At 43.9% G+C, this 25,398-nt stretch overlaps 1 protein-coding gene across 6 annotated transcripts in view; it reads left to right on the forward strand.

Annotated features, from left to right (window-relative positions):
* COL8A1 (collagen type VIII alpha 1 chain) overlaps positions 1-22,402 on the forward strand; it is a 95,343-nt gene extending 72,941 nt beyond the window's left edge. For 5 of the 6 annotated variants that reach the window (XM_081198978.1, XM_081198979.1, XM_081198980.1 and 2 more), the window contains 2 exons: positions 19,169-19,478; positions 20,350-22,402. In XM_081198978.1, coding sequence (XP_081055104.1) covers positions 19,172-19,478; positions 20,350-22,253 — 2,211 coding nt within the window. In that variant the 5' untranslated portion in view covers positions 19,169-19,171 and the 3' untranslated portion in view covers positions 22,254-22,402. The remainder of the gene's footprint in view (positions 1-19,168; positions 19,479-20,349) is intronic. The other variant, XM_081198982.1, reaches the window with a different exon arrangement.
* The last annotated feature ends 2,996 nt before the right edge of the window (positions 22,403-25,398 follow it).

The following is a 25,398-nucleotide window of genomic DNA, read 5'->3' on the forward strand; positions in this document are numbered from 1 at the left end:
AGTCGCTGTCTCCTAGCCTAGCCCACCTTGGGAGGGGGGAGAACTATGTACACCGTCTTGACCTCCTTGGAATATAAAAGGTGGGATATAAATGTAATAATGAAATAAACAATAAAATTTGTAGAAGAAAATAAGGAACTGGAGGTGGGCACCTCATAATAAGCTTTGGGTCACCACAAATTGTTTGTCCACACCTCCAGGGAAGTGTCTTCTGTGTGATGGTGTTAAAGCTTATCTGCTTTAATGCTTTATTTGAGCACAAGACCAGGGCTTTTTTTTCAGCCAGAACTTACTGGAATTCAGTTCCAGCACCTCTAAGGTGGGCCCCAAGGGAGAACAAAAGAGGTGTTTATGGTGAGTTCCGGCACCTCTTTTTCTAGCAAAATAGAACTGCGCAAGACATTGTTAAGCTCAGAAACCCCATGCCAATAATAGCCAAAATCCAAACATAAGGATTTCTGTTACCAATGAAACATTGAAATGGATTTGTTTTTAAATATTCAATAGCTTTCAATAATTACAGTGGTACCTCAGGTCTCGAACCTAATCCATTCCGGAAGACCGTTCGAGTTCCAAAATGTTCAAAAACCGAGGCACAAAGGGGCTGTCTGCAAATTCAGTTGAGAAAATTGAAAAACACACAGTGGAAGCCATTCAACTTCCAGTGCGCGTTCGAAAATGGAAGCATTTACTTCTGGGTTTTCAGTGTTCGGGTTCCGAAATGTTCGTCAATGAAGACATTCAAGAACCGAGGTGCCACTGTATATAAAAATGACATGGCACAATCTGACCAAATATAGCACAGCCAAATATGCCCCCCTTGATTTCCATGGGAAATATGTAAGAGCACTTTCACTTGATAATTTCTCCTATTTGAAATTGGTAGGGCGTCAGAGCTTAACTTTGGCCGGATCACACCCCCTATGAGTTGGAAAATGCTAAGATTAATTTGACTACATCTTGTGTGCACAATTATCTAAAGTGTAGCATATACTTCATATTATTCCAGGAATAACCAAACTTGTTCCGTATGTTTGCAATAAATGGCAAGCTTACAATACTTTATTTTATAGCAATTATTAAATATTTGTGTAAATTTGTACTTTGGTATACATTGTGTCCAACAGTCATTCCAGTTAGATCCATGACATATTTACCTAAACCAAAATGGAAGCACAGCATTCATGTGCAATATCATTTGTTATGAATTCATATAACCATCCAATGGGTTTGGGGTGGTGGTGGAAGTGTATGAGTGAATGAATTCTTCATTCATTTTTTCTGGGATAAATCATACCTAGAATCATGTTCCATACATTATAATGTTCATAAAAGCAAGCTCTACGTGTTAGTATACCTAAAACCATTCTATAATAAAATATCAGTGCTCAAATGTTCTTTTTTTTAAGTTACAGAATAATTCAACTTATTTTGGGCGCAGTACATCTTGAATTGCAGATTCAAAGCATTATATATAAATTTAATTTTAAGCTTGAGGTGTGCTCTTTCAGATGGTGGGAGCAGTGGCGTAGCGTGGGTTGTTAGCATCCGGGGCAAGGCAAGTAATTTGCGCCCCCTAACCCGTGGATTTTAGCACTTGAGTCTCTTCCGCGCCCCCCCCCCCGATGTTGCGCCCGGTGCGGCCGGCCCCCCCCCCGCACCCCCCACGCTACGCCACTAGGTGGGAGACGCCAAAAAAGGGGCATGCGGACTTTTCCCAGCGCGTGGGAGTATGGGAGACTTTTTGTATGCAATAAAAGCTCATCTTTCAGTGCATGCTGGTGTATGATTGCTTCTGTTGCAATAAATTTGAAGTTCAACCATAGATTGACTGCACTAATCTGGATAAATTATCAGTGAACCATGTTCACTGGGTGATATTGCCAGGGTCTTTGTGCTAGTGACTGCCGCTGCATTCAGTTATGAATGAAGCTGGATTGGGATTTCTTTTCCGGGGGGGGGGGGGGTCATGTAAAGGCACTGAATCTGGCAAGTTTGTAGTGAACTTTGAGCCTGAAAATAATTTAAGGTTCAAGTAACGAGGGATGTCATGGGAAACTTAACTGTTAAACTGCTAATCCAATTGTAGGCGGCACTGTATCTAAACGGGGGCAGTTAGCTATGCTGCTGTTCTAGGCTGTCCTTAGCGATAAAATTTTTCTGGTGGGCATCTGTTTGAGTCCAGGGGCACCAGATAGGGCGGCCGAGGGGCCTTGGCCCCTCACAATTTTTTTTCAAGCAACGGGCCAGGCTCCCTCAATATCCCAAGGCAACATATGGATGCCGTGAGTACATGCTACTTGATGTGCTCACATTACTCATGCACGCTGTGTGGTGTGCTTACGTCATGTGTGCAAGCCATGTGGCGTGTGCACAACGTGTCAGGGTGGCGTGCTCATGCGGCAGGAACACGGCATGTGGCGCTAGTCAACGCGCCTGTTTGGGCCTGTTCCCTTTTCTGGAATGACCTGACATTGAAATTATAAATTGTCATATACATCACTTCCTGTGCATGGGATTTCCACCCCGACTGAATAAAGGCACCATGGATTGAGAATGCACACATGCACATCCACAAGTCAAACGGGGAAGGCAATCACAGTTCCTCAAAAAATCAAACTCAAAAAGAAAATTTGAAACCTTCTGAAATACAGGTATTTGGATTCAAATTGTTGGTGAACTTGAAATTTGTCTCGCATGTCATTTCAGGTTCAGTTCCTATTTCATAAGCCTAGGGGTTTTGTGGGGGTGAGACAGGTCACTAGGAAAGCAGCATTTGGACCAAGCCTTGTAGTCTGTTGCAATGTGAAGCGAGTAGCCTTTGGCTGAAAAGAAGCTGTAAACTTACAGCGGTTGTCTAGACGGGTGACGGTAGCAAGTTCTGCCACCTCTCTTCCATGTGAATAGCATCCCTCTTCTTGGGCCTTCCATATTTTGGGAAGGAGCCACAGGTTTAGAAGCGACGGTTTCAAGAACAGGGTTCAGCATTTACTTAGACAAATGCTCCCATTCCTCACTTTGTTTGGCGAACTGTCACTAAGTAAGTAATGGCAGAGGAAAGGAAAGGAAAGGGTCTGGCCTAGGGCCTGAGTAATGACGCCTAAGTATGCATTACGCTTAGTGAACAAAGTTCACAGTTTGCAGCTAAAGGTCACCAGGAATTCATGCATTCTTGGCACTCTCACTCAGTCCAAAGGAATGTATCAGACTTTGGTGCTTGGTATTTCAAGGTCGTTGCTTGTCCAAAGTTATATGAAAGCACAAACCAAGGGGGGATGAGAAAAGGTGGATGTGTCAGGGATTCTTTTTTCACCATGGTCTTCATTATCGCTATCTGTCAAACAGATGAATTGTTAACAAGAGAGAGGTGTTGAAATATCTGTTGTGGTTTTTCATTTATACATCACATTTAGTGGGTAGGATGCTCTGTAGCTGTCCTATATGTTCTTCTTACTAACCCTAAAAAGACATGGGGCCAGCATCTCTTAAGAGATCTCTTCTTCAAAAAGTGTTGCTGACATTAGAGGATTTATGGTTGAACTATGTAGGGGGTGCTGGATCTTGCAAAAGGCGACTCCATGCAAACCCAGCAACCCTGTGTATGCCCTGGATTATGTTCCCACAAAGGCCACTTTGAACTCTCTCTGTGTGAGACGGCTGCTCAACTGAAATTCTTGTAAGAAGCACGTGTTTTACAGATATTCAGATCATAAAAATGTCTCAGATATTTCTAACACACTGTATTGTGGTACCGTAAGCTTGAAGTGTGCTTGGAGCGGTGAAGCATTATCCAAGCTGATGATTGTGCCAAAAAGATGAGTTCATGGTGGCTTAAATGAATAGCCCTCACTTATTTTTTAAAAAAGAAAATGGTTCTGCAAAATAGGCCATTTGGGGTGTTTCCCACCTTGTAAAATGCCTTTAAAAATGGAATTACATTAAAAACATAAAAGACTCCTGCTGAATCAGAGCAAAAGTTCATATAGTCCAGCATTTTGCTCTCAGATTGACCAAGCAGAAGCCTATGGGAAGCCTCCAAGCAGGACATGAGTACAGAAACAATCTCTCCACTTTTGATTCCCAGATGCTGGTAGGAAATAATGCTTATTTTGTGTATGTTGCTCCCATGCGATGATTGCGCACCTGGAGTTTTTGGCTCTTTGTATAATTTCTGAGAAGCTGTACTTGATCACAGCTTCTCGGCAGGTTTGGCTGCATGTGCACAGAAAGGGTGAGAAAACCCAGGAAATATTCTTACAGAAATTCAATGCAGCTGTGCTGAACCACAAGGGAAAATAAAATTCAGGCTGATGAAAGTTTCTGGGAGATTCAAAAGTTTGCATACTATTTTGTAGCATTTTGGTTGGCCTAATACAGATATTGCACTAGTGTGGATTCAGCAAATGTCTGTGATAATTATTCCACACAATACTCTATGTGCACAATTCAAGTTATGCCTTTGGTGTGGGGATTTTGTGATGTGTAAGGTAGCCTAAATAGTTCTTTTATTGGCTTGCTCTGCATAATGCACCTGCCATGCCACAGAGGGATTTATGAGTTTCCAACTCATCCTCTTCAAAGCATGACTCTGTTGAAACTGAGTGGATCAGTGGTGCCACCTAGTGATCATTATAAAATCAGAATTTTCCAAAGTAGAAAAGCACAAACTTCCCCTCCCTCCCCTTCTCCCTCCTGCACACTTGTATTTGCCAGTAGCATTCTATAACAGCAGCCAGGGTTTAAACAAATGCTCTTATTTCACCAGCTACATTCAGCTATTGCCATGTTTTGGTTAAATTTATAGAATTTAGGATGTTTGTAATTGGGACGTCCGGTTCCCTCCCCCTCACTGGCATACATTCTGAAATTGCATTCTTCTCTTTATGCGTGCAAGTAGCTGTATTTAGAAAGATTTCTGTTTCTCTTCTGGCACAAGAGGTCAGAAGAGATGGATGACTTGTAGGCTACAAGATCATATTATGCATACCTGAGCGCTGGTTTAAATATTAAGGTAACCAGCTTCTGCCAATGAGCAGCACTTAGCACCGTTTCTGGACAGTGTTGAGATATTATGGTGGAGTCATGGGAGCACAAGGAACTCCCTTTGACCAAGTCAGACCATTGACACACCTAGCTCAGTATTGTCTACATTGGAAGGCCTGGCAACTTTTGCATGCAAAGCAACTGTTTTACCATTGAGCTACAGCTCCACACACCCCAGGTTTCCCTCAAGCCAGACCCTTGACTTTTTTATTTTCCCAACCTGTGCGGCTAGACTTTAAAACTTTTAGCCTCCCGGCCCAATAAACAGCCTGAAGCGCAATATATTTTGCAAGGGATTTTATTCTCTTCAGCTTTTGTATTTATGAATAAAACTTATAAACTTGCAGACTGACTAGAGTTTCTCCCCATGCTTGGTTTGTGGTTTTGTTTGAACGTTCTGGGGTTTCTGTTGGTCTTATTTATCTGAAAGTTTCTTAACAACAGTAAAAACAAGATCAGAGAAAGGAAAGGAAAGATCATGGGCAGCGTGAGTTCACTAAAAGTTGGTTCAAGTCAGGCTAATCTACTGCCCTGCTTTTTTCAACCAAGGAAAACAACAGATCCATTCTATTTAGATTTTAAGAACAGAGGAGCAGTCCTGCAGGATCAGACCAAAGGCCTATCCTGGCCAACCAGGCGCAAAGGAAACCCACAAGACCTTAACTCTCTCCTCACCACAACACTCTTCCCCCTTGTGATTCCTAGCAAGGTAAAAAAAAAAGTCATTGATAGTCTAACCCTCTTTTAATAAAAGAAAACAAATAGAAGGAAGTTTAGGTAAATATTTGATAACATTACCGCACAAGAAATTATGATTCAAACTGGAAATTATGGCTTTCAGCAATATATAAGCCTGGGCCAGACTGGTGTTATGTTGGGGCCACTGGGAGGAATGGCAGATAGATCCAACTGCTTAGAAAATCAAGCCACAAAAATGGGCCTTGCCAGGGTGTGGGTTGCAGATGTCCAAGGGTGAGATGTTAACGGTGAGCCTATGGTGAGTAATATGAATAGTTCAGGGTAGAGTTGGTCATTACCCCTTTACTGACTACATTAACCCACATAATCAGCATGGGGAATGGCTGTGTCTCAGTAATAGAGGATAAGGTAAAGGTAAAGGACCCCTGGACAGTTAAGTCCAGTCAAAGGTGACTATGGGGTGTGGCACTCATCTCGCTTTCAGGCCGAGGGAGCCAGTGTTTGTCCACAGACAGCTTTCCGGGTCATGTGGTCAGTATGACTAAACTGCTTCTGGCTCAACAGAACACCGTGATGGAAACCAGAGCACCCGGAAACGCTGTTTACCTTCCCGCTACAGCAGTACCTATTTATCTACTTGCACTGGTGTGCTTTCGAACTGCTAGATTGGCAGGAGCTGGGACAGAGCAACGGGAGCTCACTCTGTCGTAGGCTGCAGGGTTCAATCCGTGGTGTTTCCAGGTAAGGTTGGGGAAAACCCCTGCGTAAAAGTCTTGGCCGCTGCTGCCAGTCTGTGTCAACAATACTGAGCTGGAAGGGCCAATAGTCTGACTTGGCATTAATGTCCTATGTTCTTAAGATTCAGATGTGCATTTAGCTTTGTGCCCTAGAGACACTTGATGCAGGAATTCATCAGTTCTCTCTTACGCTACAAACTCTATGAATTAGCCTTTCGTGGTAACATTTCATGGTAAGTGGCAGCTGGACACCAGCTTATCAGTCCTTGATCTCTAGAGTAACAGTTTTTCCACTATGGACAGTCAGGCCCCCAGAGTGCTTTCTGTCTGGAGCCAGAGACATCAAAGTAAATCCGTTATTTTTATTTGCCATTACTAAAACATTCACAGAACATGCTGAAAGAATTGTCTCCCTGTCTGTTCTTCAAAGAGCTTACTGTGCTAGGGAAACCTTAGAGACCCTCTGACAATGTAAACAGATGTGCTGACTCCTTGCTGAGATACACAAGGTTCAAAATGAACCAAGATGATCGGCTTGCTTAGGTATAAATCACTGTTTGTGTACATAGCCTTTTACAGAGTAGCATGAGCAAAAAGGCCAGGCCCCTGACCCAAGATGCTTACAATCTAAATTAGATAGCGTTCAAGTGATGGGTTGTTATACCGTAGAGTCTTCTTTGAATATCTGGGGAAAGGATGAAACTCAGTGGTACAGTAAATGCATAAAGTCCCTGGTTTAATTCCCAGCATTTCCAGCATTCAAGCAATTGTAAATGCTCAGCACACAGTTTTTAATGTGGTATGTTTTTGCAGTTTTCTAGTTTTGTGCAGATCTGAGGGTTCAAAAGAAAACATATATAATGCTACACTCTGTTCAGAGAGCCAGTGTGGTGTAGTGGTTGAGAGCGGTAGACTCGTAATCTGGGGAACCGGGTTCGCGTCTCCGCTCCTCCACATGCAGCTGCTGGGTGACCTTGGGCTAGTCACACTTCTTTGAAGTCTCTCAGCCCCACTCACCTCACAGAGTGTTTGTTGTGGGGGAGGAAGGGAAAGGAGTATGTTAGCCGCTTTGAGACTCCTTCGGGTAGTGATAAAGCGGGATATCAAATCCAAACTCCTCCTCCTCCTCCTCCTCCTCCTCCTCCTCCTCCTCCTCCTCTTCTTCTTCTTCTTCTTCTTCTTCTTCTTCTTCTTCTTCTTCTTCTTCTTCAGGAGCATACCGGAAATAGTTATGAGCATAACCAAAAAGAAACCAGAGATTCAAGGAAGCAGTGGGCCTGGAAAGGAGAGTAGCAGAAAGTGATGATTGATCCACTCACGCCAAAACACCTGTGACCCTGAGTGAGCTATATGGGGCCAATTTCCCCCCAATATATTTGATTATTGGGTAGATATGAATTTACAGAGGAAAACCATTAAAATTGGTGTTGCTTACAGGTGGAATTATAAAATTGTAGAGTTGGAAGGGACTTTGAGGGTCATCTAGTGTAGCCCCCTGCAATGCAGGAATCTTAGTTAAAGCATCCATGACAGATGGCCATCCAGCCTCTGCTTAAAAACCTCCAAAGGAGAGTCCACCAACTCCTGAGGCAGATGGTTCCACTGTTGAACGGCTCTTACTGTCAGAACGTTCTTCCTGATATTTAGTCGGAATCTCCTTTCTTGTAACCTGAAGCCATTGGCTTGGGTCCTACTCTCTGGAGCAGGAGAAAACCAGCTAACTCCATCTTCCTTCATACTGAAGATAGCTATCATATCTCCTCCCAGTCTCCTCTCTTTCAGGCTAAACATATGCAACTCCCTCAACCGTTCTTCATAAGGCTTGGTTTTCAGATCCTTGCTAACCTTGGTCACCCTCCTCTGCACACGTTCCAAATTGTCAATATCCTTCTTAAATCGTGGTGTCCAGAACTAGACACCGTACTCCAGGTGTGGTCAGACCAAGGCAGAATAGAGTGGTACTATTACTTCCCTTAATTGGGACCCTATACTTCTGTTGATGCAGCCTAGAATTGCATTAGCTTTTTTTGCTGCTGCATCACACCATTGATGTTAAGCTTGTGGTCCCCTAGATCCTTTTCACATGTACTATTGGCAAGCGAGGTGTCCCCCATCTTATATTTGCACAGCTGGTTATTCTGCCTAAGTGCAGAACCTTACATTTGTCCCTGTTGAAACTGATTAGGTTAGTTTTGGCCCAGTTCTCCAATCTGTTAAGGAATGCAAATAGCAGCAAACACACAATAAACTTGGGTGTGGCAAATCCTGACCAATGGTCTGACTCAGTATAAGACAACTTCTTATGTTCTTCTTATCAGAAGCAAAATTGCCTTTGCGTGGATTTACCATTTTAGTTAACGATTCAAACATGAGTTCATGGATAGGCAGCTTAGCTGAAGACATTTCATATTTTTAAGTCAAATATTCAATTTCCTCCTGGCACTGTATGCTGCCACCTCTAAAATAACAAACTTACAGGCCTGCTTAGTTTTCACTGATGTCAACTGCTTGGTGTCTGCAAGAAACAAGCACCATGCTAACAGGCTTTACGGGGAAACCCAACCCTTGGTTTTTTGGTCTATCAAGGTTTGTAAAATATAAGTCTTCCTTTGAAAAATAATAATAATACAGAGGGCATTTGGGGCTGTTGTATTTTCTTCCATCCAGTCTATGTACCTGGGTAAAAAAACCCAATCACAATGTTTCTTTGCGTACAGCCAGCGAAGCAACATGTTTGATCGTTTCTGTTAAAAGCAGAATATGGCTTAAGATCTGACTTATCCCAGTCGTGTTATTTGGCAAACTAATGACACAGTGATTAAACCACTCAGAAATATATATCAAAACCATCTGTGCCTGATTACATTTCAACTTTATTTTCAATTTAGCTTTGTATGTACCAGAGGAATTCAGCAGTTCCATTATTTCCTCATCAGGATAGCAGGAGAAGTTCCAAACAAAAGTAATCTCCAAGATTTATAGGCTTGACAGTAGTGCTGACACTTGGCAGGCAAAGCCTCTTAGGAGGAGGAGGAGGAGAAATGCTCACTTCTCCAGGTATGGGGCAGACTGGCTGCTGAGGCAGCTGTGCATCCCAGTGAATGATGTGAACAGAATTTTGACTTGACAATCCCACTTCCAGATACATTCAGAGAACTGTGAACGGCGATCAGCTGCTTTTTAGACTATTAAAATTGTGCAGGAAACAATACATGTGTGCCTGCTTTCTCAGCTTTCTTTGGAAAGCAGGAATCAGCCATATATGTCACTTTCAGAGCTATTCCATGGCCTGCGTCTCTCCCCTCCCCCAATGGGATACAAAGGCTACTGTTACTGAAGTCGCTGTTGGAAAAATGCCCTGGGCTGCCCCTGCACTCCGAGCGTACTACAGTAAAAGGCATTTCCCTTCTTCTCCAGTGCGCATCAGTGACATATATCAAATGATATATGCACACTAATCTTCTAGCATAACACAGCAAGAAGCATGAGACATCGTAGAGCTAATCTACGTATTTATTTACACACTATGTACAGACAAAGAGAATCATGGCGTCCTCTCTCTCCAGCTCTGAGAGAAGAAAAAACGGACAAGTAAAAGCAAAAGTACAGTACAATAGTACATACAGCGGAAGAGATAAGACTGTCTTCCGTTCCCACACTCTTTCCAGACAGGCTTGTGATTTACACCAGTCTCATCTGCAACATCGGAGGCGTGAAATACTAACTGTCGCTTCTTTTTGTTGATTTCAGCAGGAAAAATAATTCATTCAAACTGTTGTAGATAATGAACAAGTAAAAAGTATAGTGAGAGGGAGATGGTTGGGTAGAGGTAAAAAGGTAAAGGTAAGGTAAAGGACCCCTAGATGGGGTTGCGGCACTCATCTTGCTTTCAGGCCAAGGGAGCTGGTGTTTGTCCACAGACAGCTTTCCGGGTCATGTGGCCAGCATGACTAAACCGCTTCTGGTACAACAGGACACCGTGATAGAAGCCAGAGCACACGGAAACACCATTTACCTTCCCACCACAACAGTACCTATTTATCTACTCATGCTGGTATGCTTTCAAACTGCTAGGTTGGCAGGAGCTGTGACAAAGCAACGGGGGCTCACTCCGTCACGGGGATTTGAACTGCCGACCTTCTGATCGGCAAGCCCAAGAGGCTCAGTGGTTTAGACTACAGTGCCGCCCGCTTCCTATGGTAGGGTAGAAGCGTCCCCTCTATCCAGCACTCCTAACTAAGCTGATCTCTTGCCACCTGTCCGGTGGGTAGGAGTTCCACTGGTGGGAACTAGTGGAAGGCCCCAAAATGTAGCATTCCAGAAGCAAGGAGACAATGAGTCTGCCTGGGATCCATTGGATCCTACATCCGTCTCATTGCCATTAGCTATCATTTAAATTGCCTACAGCGTCAAAGCAAGGCTACATCAAATCTACAGAACATTCTCTATATCAAACGACAGGAGAGTCCTCTTCTAACAGCATTCAGCTGAAACATCTTTCAGACCTTTGCATTAAATGCATGGAGGGGGTGAGGAAGAGAGGGTGCACCCAGCATGCAGAGCATGTTAATGCAGAGGATGCTTATTTATTTTAAATTGTTGTTGTTTAGTCGTTTAGTTGTGTCTGACTCTTCGTGACCCCATGGACCAGAGCACGCCAGGCACTCCTGTCTTCCACTGCCTCCCACAGCTTGGTCAAACTCATGTTGGTAGCTTCGAGAACACTGTCCAACCATCTCGTCCTCTGTCGTCCCCTTCTCCTTGTGCCCTCCATCTTTCCCAACATCAGGGTCTTTTCCAGGGGGTCTTCTCTTCTCATGAGGTGGCCAAAGTATTGGAGCCTCAGCTTCAGGATCTGCCCTTCAGGGCTGATTTCCTTAAGAATAGATAGGGTTGATCTTCTTGCAGTACATGGGACTCTCAAGAGTTTCCTCCAGCACCATAATTCAAAAGCATCAATTCTTCCGCAATCAGCCTTCTTTATGGTCCAGCTCTCACTTCCATACATCACTACTGGGGAAACCATAGGTTTAACTATACAGACCTTCGTTGGCAAGGTGATGCCTCTGCTTTTTAAAATGCTGCCCGGGTTACTTTAAATTGTATATCCTGCTTTTTACCGTCTAGGTCTCAAAGCAGAGTGCAACATTGAAATATGCAAAAATGTAAAGCCTAAATTAAACTTCCAAATTTTAAAACCTCTAGAATTTAAAATCTCAACCATTAAAAAAAAATCTGTGAAGCATTCATGGTGCAAAGTCTTCCTGAAATTTATTTTATTTTATTTTAATTTCATAAAATGTATACACTGTTTGATTTGTCAAACACACACACACACACACACACACACACACACGCTCAACGTGGTTTACAAAAAGAGAAAACAATAAATAAATAAGACAATCTTGACCAAGAATCTGACATTTAGTAAGGACAATGCCTTTCTAACTTCTTGTGGGAGGGAGTTCTAGAGAGTGAGGTCCAAAACACTGAAGGCATGACTTCTCATGCTTGTCTACCTGCACACGTTTATCCCTCCTGTGATCAAGGTGAACACCTGAAAAGGGCGACAACAGCAAAGCAAAAGAGATGGGAGGGGGAGAGACATATGTGGCCAGTGGTTTTCTGCTTTGTTTTCCTTTGGGGTGGATCGTAGCACTTCATTTTGCTTTTTTGGATAGACATACCTTCTCTTCCAGAATTGGAGGGAACGTACGCACAAGACAAGATTTCTCTTTTGCAATTGGGTGGGGGAAATGCTGCCTTCCAATAAAAACGGTCTGAAGGGCCAGAGACCTTTTCAAGAAAAATATTGTATAGACATTTTTCATGGTTTGAATATCTCCCTTGGACTGGGATTTGGGGTTTCTAAGGAGCTATAAAATTAATACAAAGAAAAGAAAATAAGAGAGGCGGTTGTCTTTCACTCCCCACCCCTTCTTGGACGGGATAATCAAAGTACAGTGGGCTGAATTACTGTACATGGCAGAGGCTCAGGCCCAAGACACAAACTTCAATTTTGCTGTACTTTTCTGAAAGACAGATAAGCTATAAAGCAGCGTGGAGGCAAGAACTAAGAAAACACAGTGTGCACAGCATCAAAGTGAACAAATGAAAGGCCAATGCAGTGTTTTGCTAGTTTGTAGAAAGAAGTGGGTAAGAAAGTATTTTATGGCAAGGAATCAAGCCGTAAAACCATGGGATTGCAACAGAGAATCACATTCAAGAATAATATTAAGCAAATTTAAGCTAGCATCATACTTAAGCATTTCAAGGCTGCTTCATATGCACTAGTGGCTGATGGCCATTGGGATAGGTGGGGTGGAATGACGAGAGGGAGGGAGGCCAACAGTAGGGGGAGCCAGAGTCAATGACACAGGTAACCACAGATGACAATGGGCAGAGCGAACTAATTCTTGTTCTACTAATTCTTGTTTTGCCCCCATTTCGTCCCTGCTGAGTTATTCAAGGGCACCACTGAGACAAAGGAGGAAGAAGCTGGGGGGCAGCTGGGGGGGGGAGTTGTAAGGAAGAGAGTAGGCATGTGGGGACTAGCTGGGGGCAGACTGAAGCAGGTGGGGTAGGGCCTCATTTGCCCTGATGAGCCAATCACCATTGTTCAAATAATACTTTTTGGGAGCTAATAAGTTGTTGTTTCTATACTGCCCTTCATCCATGGATCACAGGTTTACATTATAAAAATATATCAATTCATACTGTACTAACAAACAAAAATAATACCAACACCTGCCACAGTTTGAAAGGCTATAAATTATTTAATCAACCCAAAGCCTGGTTGAAGAGGAATGTTTTTGCCTGGCACTTAAAGCTATGTAACCGAGGTGCAAGGTGAACCCCCTGAGGAAAGCATTCCACAAACTGGGAGCCACCATAGAAAAGGCCTATTCTCATGTTGCCACACTCCATTCCTCTCATGGAGGAGGCACACAAAGAAGGGCCTCAGATTATGAACACAGGCAGGGAGGGCTGCCATACGTCTGGTTTATCCCCAGACATGTCCAGGAATCGGACTGTCAAAATGGCATCCGGGCGGAATTTCGCTGAATTTGCAAAATGTCCAGGAAAACCCAGATGTATGGCAACTGGGGCAATTTTTCAAGAAAAATGCTTTTAAATTTAAAAAAAAAAAATCCCAAAGACTTATTTATTTCAAGGATATGTTCCCCTAAAAAGCTCAACAACTTTGCTTCCCCCCCTCCAAAAACACCCCCTACCCCAGGGTCTGGGTCAATTCATGTGGGGAGAGTCAGTCCTTGAGGTGTTGAGTCCTGAGCCATTTAAAGCTTTGTAGGTCAAAACCAGCACTTTGACTTGAACTCAGAAACTATGGCAGCCAGTGCAGTCAGGCCAGGATCAGTGTGATATACCAGTTGTCTTCTGCCAATAGCAGTTTCTAGTCATATGTCCTTGGTGGTGGTGGCAGTGGCGGCGGTCGCTTCTCCGGGGTCTATAGTCATACATCCAACAGATGAAATGTTTACAGCAAGCTATAGCTGGACGAATTGAGATATTCTCTCTCAACCTCTCTCTGTGTGTATTTACCTATATTTATTATATTTACTCTATCTGATGCTTTCATTGAGGTAATATTTTTTAAATCTAGAACAACAATAAATGCATTTTCTTTTACAAACGCTACACACTCTATCATGGCAATGTTGTAGAGGCTGCTTGGGGGTCTTTTCCTATTTCGAGGTAGCCTGCTTTCACCTTTGCAGATCTGCTGTGCCGTTCCTCATGCTTCCTAAAAATGAATAAAAGAGCTTTGTTGCCAATGTCACTTCCCTGCTTTCGAGAGCACAGCGAAATTGACAAAATCCCCTTAAGGAAATCAAAATAGCAAGAAGAAAAGACATCCCGTGGGGACGATAGTTATAAGAGGTTTGTGTAAAGGGGAAAATGAAGTGTAAGCTTTTAGGACCATCTCGCAAAAGCTAAAGGTATTAGGGGCATGCTTTGAAGCTGAAAATTTCAACAGTCAATTATCCTTTCAAATGTCAAGATATTTTAATGAGATTGTTTAGATATTTGAAACATTGGTGGAACCATTAATTTGCATCCTGCTTTTGCAAGTTGCTTTGTCAGCACTTTGCAATATATTAAACTGAACAGCCTGATTCAAACCAGATTAACAAGAACAAAAAGGGGGCAAAAAACACCTTTTAAATGTAGAGCAGAATGGATAATTTTGCATATCTGCATTTAAATGAGTATATGAGCAACAATAATTCATGTAATTGTACACAATCTTGTTCCCAGCTCTCTAGGCGATATGCTATTTAGTTTAAAAACTAGTGTTGCAGTGTATGGACTAGAACCTGCATTTACTAGCTTTAGGATTGCTGAGTCATCAAACAAGGGAAATGCAAAAGATGCCACCCTGGGCTCCTCTGGGATGAAGGGCGGTGTATCAATTTAAATAAATAAAACTGGATGTGGCGTTTGCCTCCTAGGATGGGTCATAAGGAAAGGGTTAAAATAGGTGTGATGTGATTGGCCAATGAGAATGCAAGGGGGGAGTAAAAGTTGAGAGTTGAGGTTTGGGAGTTGAGAGTTGAGGTTTGGGAGCTGAAGAAGGAAGAGGGAGGTTTAGGTGTGGGTTGGTAGAGTTGTGTTGTGAGAGAGTGAGAGGAATTGTTAGGTGGAGTCAGATAGATAGTTAGAATAATCAGTTTGGAGTTGTTAGGAACTAAGAATAAGAAACTGACAAGAGAAAAATTAACTGAAACCATAAGCTTGTTCCTGCATTTAAAAATAAACTTGATTATTTGTTTATGTTAACAACTGACTGGACTCCGTGTGTCCCCGTGAGGTACGGCGTGGTGGCAGCGGAAAAAGCAATCACAATGGCAGCACAGGGTCAATAGACCGTCAAACGTCCGGGGGCCCTGTGTGTGATCATAAGCCTTTTTGTTTGAAGTGCATCTTCTGTTTTAAAATGTTGGAAAGGTGTGCTTACTTTTGAACTCCTTTATTTAAGGATTTCATTGCTGTTTAGTGAAATGGTCAAGGGAATTTCAGGGTCCTTAAATGTGCTACTAATTTGCTTTGACTTATTCAATCAAATGTAAATATAAAGCGATACTGAATCATGTAGAGTAGAATTGCTCCATACTTTAAGGTGTGTCCTTTTTAGGCCACAAAGAATCCATTAAACCCAAGGTTTTCATTATTCCTCCTCTGTTCTCTGCTAGTGAGATGCTAAGCCTAGAAATAAAACATGCAAGTTCATTCCAGTTGTCTTCAGTGGAGCAATTTGTCTACTGATTTAGGGGCAAAAGGAGCTTCTTGGATCATGCTGAGAAATTTTCCCCAAACCATATTTTTGTCAGTTCATCTCCTCCATGATGAGATACGCTTTCCTAGAGCTGATTTGTGTAGGGACTGTAGTCCATTAGAACAAGGAGGAGACTCACGATTCTCTCGTAACCCTTGTATCAGGGGCACATCCACTTGCAGGGGGAAATTGGTGGGATGACTTGGGTTGGGAAACACAAGACAGAGCTTACCCCTGTATTGCAATATTCTAAATACAGCTTTAACTCTTTTTGTAATGTAAATGGCATACACAGTCTCAAGCTGAGGAAGACTATAACTGAATTGTGTATCACATAACAGATTTTCTTTCATGAAGATAAGCTGTTTTAAAAATCAGGACCCACACATTCAGCACTAAAATATTTGAACCACACATATAATCCTCTTCCATGGCCATGTTTGTGAGGCTTAATTATGAAAATTATATACCAAATTTTTTGCTCTATAAGACTCACTTTTTCCCTCCTAAAAAGTAAGGGGAGATGTGTGTGCGTCTTATGGAGCGAATGCAGGCTGCGCAGCTATCACAGAAGCCAGAACAGCAAGAGGGATTGCTGCTTTCACTGAGCAGCAATCCCTCTTGCTGTTCTGGCTTCTGAGATTCAGAATATTTTTTTCCCTTGTTTTCCTCCTCCCAAAACTAGGTGCATCTTTTGGTCTGGTGCGTCTTACAGAGCAAAAAATACGGTATATAATTTTCATAATTAAGCCTCACAAACATGGCCAGGGAAGAGGAATATATATATATATATATATATATATATATGCTTTCGTAGATTTTCACGGGTACAGGAATGCAGGTTTTGGTGTCTTCGGGTGTCTTCCCGTGTAAGAGTTGGGGTGTCTAGGCGAAACGTCGAAACCTCGTCGAAACGTCGCCTAGACACCCCAACTCTTACACGGGAAGACACCCGAAGACACCAAAACCTGCATATATATATATATATATATATATATATATATATATATATATATGCAATTCTTTCTGAAGTGTGAAAATTCCGTGAATCTGCAAATGTGATAAAACTGTAACTATTACTTTTCTGCTTGATAGCAGAATAAATGTTTTTAATAGGGGAAAAGAACAAAATAGAGTTTTGTTATCAAATGGTTGCATTGGAATTATATCTACATATGCAAATGATGAGAGTGTCATACTGAGGGCTTCGTTGAGTGTGATATTCCACACATTCCTGGTCATTTTTGCCTGATAAGTCAGGTCTTAAATTAGCTGACTTTTAAATCCACATCGACTGAATATAGAAAGCAAAGAATGGAAGCTGTGTGTAATTATGAACTGGCACGTTATGCATTACTCAAATATGTTAATACTGTGCATGGCCCCCTCTCCCAAGTATTGGGACATTTGTTCTTAACTTTCACTACTTAGTTTTAAAAAATGTGTAAAGAATGTTTGTAAATGCCTGAGGCTTTAACTTTCTACCCATTTTGTGGGCGTTTTCCCAAAAGAATAGACATTGTTTAAGGTGAAACTATCTGTTTCAAGTCCGTGTCATTGCACAACTGTGCCCTGCCCCACAGCTACAGCTGTGCAATTCTGCACCAGTTAGCGCTTCCTAACCAGGCCCAAGGGCGGCCCTGCATAGTATGGTAATTGAGCCTTGAGGTTACCAATGCAGTGGTCAAGTGATCCCTCTCCAGGAGGTTTCATAGCTAACAAACCAGATACAGCTGGTAGAAGGCATTCCTAGCTACAGAGGACACTTGGGCCTCTAGTGACAAAGAAGTATCCTTGAGGTAAGAGCCCTTGATCCAAGCATTTGTCCTCATAAACTATTCTAAGTTGGATCGCTTTCATAGCAAATCTAGCCATGCTGAACATAGCAGACTTAGCCGTACTTGACTGCAAATGTTTGATTTTATCCATTATTACTGTGGAGCGCTACTGACTCTCAACCTCTCTTCAGATATTTCCCCCCTTGGAATTTCATATAAATGCAACGTGAAATGACTGTTTCAAATTTAATTATGATGCAAACAAAAAATCTGGATTTTCAGAAGAGTGGGGATTGTATAGAATTGTACAGCAAACACCCCCTCTAGTGTGCACTTACAAATACTGCTTCGAGGTTTCCACCCGCTTTTTTCTGTTTAGTTCTATTAGGCCAAATCTTAGCTTCTTCTAGCTCTTTCTCTCAGGGAACTTGTGAAGAGCCTTGCTGCATTCAACCAAAAGTGCATCAAATCCAGCATCCTGTTTTCCATGAGTATGGCAGCCAACTAGATGTTTCTGGGAAGCCTACAAGCAGTGCATGAGGGGAAATGACCCCCTGCTGCTGCTGTTCTCCATCAAGATGTATTCAGAGGCATGCTGCCTCTGATTCTGAATACAGTGGTACCTCGGGTTACAGACGCTTCAGGTCACAGACGCTTCAGGTTACAGACTCTGCTAACCCAGAAATAATACCTTGGGTTAATAACTTTGCTCTAGGATGAGAACAGAAATCTCACGGTGGTGGTGCAGCAGCAGCAGGAGGCCACATTAGCTAAAGTGGTACCTCAGGTTAAGAACATTTACAGGTTAAGGACAGACCTCTGGAACGAATTAAGTTCTTAACCTGATGTAGCACTGTATAGCCATCTTGACTAGCAGTTGACAGCCTTATCCTGCATGAATTTGTCTCTTTGAAATCTGCCTATATTGGTAGCCATCACTGCACCATGGTAACAAATCCCACGGTTTAACAATGTTACGTATCAGAAGAGCAGGAAGGTTGCATTATTTGACAAAGGAAGAGCAGCATTGATTGAAGGGTCAAAGAACCCCTTCCCAGATAGCTCACTTGAAAGGATTACATCTCAAGAAATAGGATGGAGTTCATCCCCTCCAACAGTAGATCTGTGCATGAGCAATAAAAAACCAGCAACTGGCTTCGTGAACATGCACACACAAAAATAGCTAGGAACCAAATAATTCAACAAGATCGAAAGTTCAAGTCCTCCAAGTTGATCTTCCAGGCATCTTCTGCTGACCGAATGATGGAGGAGAAGGTGTGGAACCAGCCTAGATAGCCTTGGTGGCTGGGACCCATGGACTCTAGGTGTGACTGATTTCAGCTTCCTTTTTTCCTTCCTTTTAATAAAAAATGTTTGAAATGTTGTTACCATGCAGTGCCATGGGAAGAATACGATGTGCCACTGGGAATACGATGGCGGCTACAGCTATAGCTGCTTCACCCAGTACTATAAAGGAAAGCACTGAGGTTAAGATAACTGCAGCCACCACAAACCTCCTTCGTCTCAATGCCTCTGGTTCCATCCCTGCCATACAATTGTCTTTGCCATTTCCCACTCCCTTGCAACTGCTGTTCTGTTCTGTTTTGTTGCAGGTTATGGCTTTGTTGCTAGCACCTACGTGGCTTTTGACGGCGGTTGCATCCCTTTACCTTGGGCTACTGAGACCTACCCAAGCAGGTGCTTATTATGGGATCAAGCAGATGCCTCCCCAAGTGCCGCAGTACCAGCCCCTGGGGCAACAAGTACCTCACATGCCACTGGGCAAAGATGGTGTTCCAATGCAGCACATGGCCAAGGAGGGGCCACACTTACCCTATGGGAAAGAATATGTGCCTCAGTACATCAAAGAAATCCCACAGATACCCATGCTTGGAAAGAAGGGGATTTCAAAGAAAGGAAAAGGTAACATTGGCAAGATGTGAGCTGTCCTTTCTGCTCCTTCCTACTTCGGTTCTTAACCATCCCTCTGTCATCTAACAGAAAATATGTATATTTGTTTGTATAATAGTAAGTGAACATAAAGAGTTATTTCTGGAGGGGTTTCTGCATGGCATGATGAAAAGGTTTTTTAAATACTATGTCTATAAATATTTCCAAGGGACCTAAGGCATGTATTTCTGCATTTTGATGAAGTTTCATACCTATTCCCCAAATATTCAGAATTTCCAAATTCATTACACACCCTTAACTTAAGAGATAGAACTCTTACTTGAAACATGGTATAGGAAGGGAGCTATGGCATGTACATCGGAAAGCAGGAGTCTTATATTTGGAATGCATTCAGAGAATAACACTGTGCCACTGAAAATGGTGGAGATAGCCATTTAAAATATGCAACATGGTTTTTAATTGTTAAAATGGCAATGCTGTTTTTAGACTGTGGTTATCAAGCCACCCTAGTTGTGGTATCAACTGCATTAACAGCAAATCTGAGAGCCAGTGTGGTGTAGTGGTTAAGAGCAGTAGACTCGTAATCTGGGGAACCGGGTTCGCGTCTCCGCTCCTCCACATGCAGCTGCTGGGTGACCTTGGGCTAGTCACACTTCTCTGAAGTCTCTCAGCCCCTCTCACCTCACAGAATGTTTGTTGTGGGGGAGGAAGAGAAAGGAGAATGTTAGCTGCTTTGAGACTCCTTCAGGTAGTGATAAAGTGGGATATCAAATCCAAATCCAGGCGAAAGCTTACTATATTAATTCCCCTTGAAGTACTCAGATGATTGGCCAGTCAACTGACATAATGGTTAATTGTCGCTCCCTCTTTCTCTTTTGTACAGCAGAACTTCCATTAGCCAGTCTGAGAGGTGAGCAGGGTCCTCCTGGGGAGCCTGGACCAAGAGGCCCACCTGGACCACCAGGGATACCAGGACACGGAGTGCCGGGAGCCAAAGGAAAACCAGGTCCACAAGGATATCCAGGGATCGGCAAACCAGGCATGCCCGGAATGCCAGGAAAACCAGGAGCGATGGGGGCTCCAGGAGCAAGAGGAGAGATGGGGCCAAAGGGAGAGATTGGACCTATGGGCATTCCAGGGCCCCAAGGACAACCAGGACCTCATGGACTCCCTGGAATAGGAAAGCCAGGTGATAGAGGATTGCCAGGACAGCCAGGAGGAAAGGGCGAGCCAGGGATGAAAGGGCAACCTGGAATGCAAGGCCCCCCAGGCCCAAAAGGAGATAAAGGTGTTGGGATTCCAGGATTGCCAGGGCTAAAAGGTCCACCTGGTTTACCTGGTCCTCCAGGTCCTGTTGGGCTTCCAGGGGTAGGCAAGCCAGGAATGGTTGGTTTCCCAGGCCCACAGGGACCTGCAGGCAAACCAGGGCTTCCCGGAGAGCCAGGGCCTCGAGGGTTAGGTGGGGCTCCTGGAATTCAAGGTCCTCCTGGCCTTCCAGGTGTGGGGAAACCAGGCCAAGATGGAATTCCAGGGCAGCCAGGGTTTCCAGGTGGGAAAGGTGAGCAAGGCTTGCCAGGCTTACCTGGACCTCCTGGCATGCCTGGGATTGGGAAGCCAGGTTTCCCTGGGCCTAAAGGTGAGCGTGGCATGGGCGGTATTCCAGGACCACTTGGGCCTAAGGGTGAAAAGGGGCACATGGGCCCACCTGGTATGGGTGGGCCACCAGGAGAACCAGGCCAGCCAGGATTGCCAGGGTTAATGGGGCCCTCAGGTGCTATGGGGTTTCAAGGGCCTAAAGGAGAAGCTGGAGCTGTTGGCCCTCAAGGACCAATTGGTCCAAAAGGTGAAGTTGGTTTACAGGGTTTCCCAGGGAAGCCTGGTTTCCCAGGAGAAGTGGGGTCTCCAGGCCTAAGAGGCTTACCTGGCCCAATCGGACCAAAAGGGGAAGCTGGTCACAAAGGCTTGCCAGGTCTGCCTGGTACTCATGGGCTCATGGGTCCCAAAGGAGAGCCTGGGATCCCAGGGGCTCAAGGCCTCCAAGGCCCTTCTGGAATCCCAGGCATCGCAGGACCCAGTGGCCCAATTGGGCCTCCCGGGCTTCCCGGGGTGAAGGGTGAACGAGGCCTACCGGGCCAGCCAGGATTTCCAGGAGCAGGGAAACCTGGAATTGCGGGGATGCAAGGCCCACCTGGGAAGCCTGGGTCCATTGGTGCTCCTGGCCAGCCAGGCCTCCAAGGACCTCCGGGGCCTCCTGGCCCACCAGGCCCTCCAGTCATAATACAACCCACACCGCCAGCTATGGGACAATATTTGCCTGAGGTGGGTCCAGGCCTTGATGGAGCAAAGACGCCCTACGGCTACAAGAAAATCAAGAACGGTGCCGCTTCCTACGAGATGCCCGCATTCACAGCTGAGCTCACCACACCTTTCCCACGGGTTGGAGTTCCTGTGGTGTTTGACAAGCTCCTCTACAATGGCAGGCAGAACTATAACCCACAGACTGGCATCTTCACCTGCGAGATCCCAGGGATTTACTACTTTGCCTACCACGTTCACTGTAAAGGGGGGAATGTTTGGGTGGCTTTGTTCAAGAACAACGAGCCCCTGATGTACACGTACGATGAGTACAAGAAAGGCTTCCTGGACCAAGCTTCTGGGAGTGCCGTCGTTCAGCTGACGCTAGGTGACAGAGTTTATATCCAGATGCCATCCGAACAAGCAGCAGGACTCTATGCTGGGCAATATGTCCATTCATCTTTTTCAGGATATTTATTGTATCCCATGTAAACGAAAACACTCGGACAGAACAAAAACTCCCCCCTGCCTGTTCTCCAAATCTATACCATTGAAAGGTGCATTTAATGACTTTTATTTTGTTTTATTTTTTTGGACCAACATGTACAATCATTCAAATAAAATTACAACTTCAAACATTATTTACAGCTTGTTATAGAGAAAAGTGGTGGCAAACCCAGCGGGGATCTGTTTGCTGCTGTACACTGAACATGTTCAACATTTGCTTTGGATAATGCCTATGTCGGGGTTCACATCAGGTGCTCATGTGATGTGCTTTTACTGTTTGCTTACCTGAAACATTCAGCTAAAGGAGGATTTGGGAAAGAAAAAGAAACAGTGGTGCTGATTTTAGAGTACTGTACAGCAACAGTAGTGCTGGTCACATCCACGTCAAGGAAGGAATTCAGTGGAGCAATAAGTTGAAGTCCCTCAGCAATGTACTAGTTGCACCAGTATAAGAGTGTTTAAAATGTACAATGCGGATGTGAACTAGAGTAAGGTGTAGAATCCTGCAATGTAAATTAAGCTTCTCCTTCCCATAGTCTTTTCTTGCTGTGCAGGACTCTTCCAACTCGTACCTGCAAAGAATGACAGAAAAGAATCGCTTTTTGTGTTAGCTAAGCAAGGAAATGATACCAAGTCCTCAGAAAACCAAGGAAAACTTTCCCAGTTCTTTTTTCCAGTGAGCAGTGGGTCATTTCACCAGGAACTGGGGTACTTTCAAGGCATTTATCTAGATCTATAAGTACTGGGAAACAATGACTTTTTAGATAAAACTTTCAGTCCAAGTGATTGTATCTGTTATGTGAAAACAAGTGAAGGTGAGGACAGAAGAGGTTTGTGGTTGCTAGATAATCCCTGCTGCCTCACAGCTCAGACAACAGACCTCTGGAAATAGGTATACGGAATAGTGAACATGTAACAAAGGCAAGGTTGTGACACTGAGTCATGGGTGCTGAAAGATATATCTCAAACAAGCACCAATGGATGGAACAAGAGTTGAACACTTCTAGGTTGCTTTGATTTCATTTGGTGAAAGCTACATACTGGACATGTTTAGCACCACATGAGTTTGACCAAACTGCGGGAGGCAGTGGAAGACAGGAGTGCCTGGCATGCTCTGGTCCATGGGACATGACTAAACGACTAAACAACAGCAACAACATTTGACATAGAATCACATATTCCCACCCATCCATCTGCAGTTTACACACACACACACACACACACACACACACACACACACACACACACACAGCAGCCACAGAGGCTGCAAAAATAAAAGACTCCTGTAGGAGGGAGGAGAGCAGCTTTTTAACTTTCCAGCTAAAAGCAGCCCCCTTTCCCAACCAATGGAAAGGGCCTCCTTGCATGGAGGTCACGTCACGTGGCTAACGACCGCTTCCCAATCCTTTGAATGTGTGCTTCGTTCCTCATTGCAAACGTTTGCCCCTGAGAACATGCAGGCTGCAGATTCTTAAGAATGTGAAAGCGGCAGTATGCTGTGGCCGCAATCCAGCACAGAGTTAGACCTGCTTAAATCCATTGGCCTTGAGCAAAATGTGTGCATGTGCAAAAGGTAGCTCAAATTAGTGGCAACCATGAAGACTGACTTTCTGGTAAAGAAGAGGGGGGGGGCTTGAATTCATCCCTGCTTCCTTCCTGATGAACATCTGATCAGTGCTGTCACCAAACAGCTGAACAGGACTGTGTGGAGGCAGAGAAGGGGCAGGCGGTTCAGGGAAAGAACTGCATGTGCAAGGCTGGCCCTAACCCAACAACTGGGTTTCAAGAGACCATGGGCTACTCTGGAGACCTCTCAAAGGGCAACAGAGTTTAGCCCTCCAGAACCTTGGGGTATGTCTACAGCAGGAGTCTGCACCCCCTAAGATTTTCCTAACTGCAACCTCTTTTCCTTACTGCAGTATTTATATAGAGGGGGAGGGTGGCTCTCTGCCACATCCAGCGTGATTTGGCAAATGTAAACTTTGCCAAGCGCAGCGATGCAGCTTGAGCTTTTCCTCCATATGGGCAGCACCCGCGTGGGCCCAAGGTTCTTCGTACAGATGTGGGTCTAGAAACCTTCTGCAACAGGTATACAACCCCCTAGCATGGAGCAGCATCAATGAGCTTTAAGCACTCTAACCCTTTGATGGATTGTATCCTCTCTCTTCAACAACGGTGCTAACGTCACAGTGAAAAAGGATGCTTTTCAAAGCTGCACATCACTTTGGTTACATTAGTTTAAACAAGGTTACGTCATTTCTTCATGTAAGCGGAAGCCTCTGGGTGAAATTCAATGTCGTGCCCGTCCGAGTGTTGCGTCTGCTAAGTGTTTCAACTTGCCAGATGGAACAATCCTCTCTCTTCTCCTGCTGTGTGCTGTTCTGGGGGTTCTCCTGACACCACCACCCCAAGCCAGTGTCCAGGGTGGGGGGATGTGGGGGAAGAAGCCCTGTTGCACAAGCGGAAGTCCTTACACTTGACTTCCACTGAAGGGGCTCGTTTGCTGAATCCTCCCAACCATGCTTAACTGAAAGAAGCCTCTTTCACGTGCAACGAGTATGGACTCAAACTAGCACTTCCATTATTATTATGATTTTTAAAATACTGTCATTAATTTTCAATTTTTATATCACACATACAACATAACTCAGCCATTCCATTATTTAAACACAGAGTTTCATGCAGCATATCTTTTAGCACAAAACTGCAATAACGGAGACATGAAAATGAGAAGTTTTATAGAATGCTGAGATGATAGGAAGCTTCTAAACTGGGGTATCTTGGGGCCCGTTGCTAGGCTATAGGTATGGAAGAGATGAAAATAGCAAATAAATTTGTATTTAATTTTTTTGTACTGATTGTAAAAGATCTTATTAAATACCTTTTTGAAATGTTTCGGCATATTTATTTCTTGTCATTCCATGAAAAGCAAGAACAATGGCATTTGTTGGGAATTATAATGATTTTGGGAGGGAAAGTGTGGTGGGTCATGATGTGTTGTACCCATTCTGTGATTTGTAAAAAGGACCCTAGGGTTGCACTTACCTGTACTTAGCCACTTACCTAGAAGTAAGCCACACTGAACTAAGTGGGACTAACTTCTCAGTAGGCATGTATAGGATTCAGATTA

This window comes from Podarcis bocagei (genome assembly GCF_964188305.1).
Source record: "Podarcis bocagei genome assembly, chromosome: 6".
Classification (NCBI taxonomy): domain Eukaryota; kingdom Metazoa; phylum Chordata; class Lepidosauria; order Squamata; family Lacertidae; genus Podarcis; species Podarcis bocagei.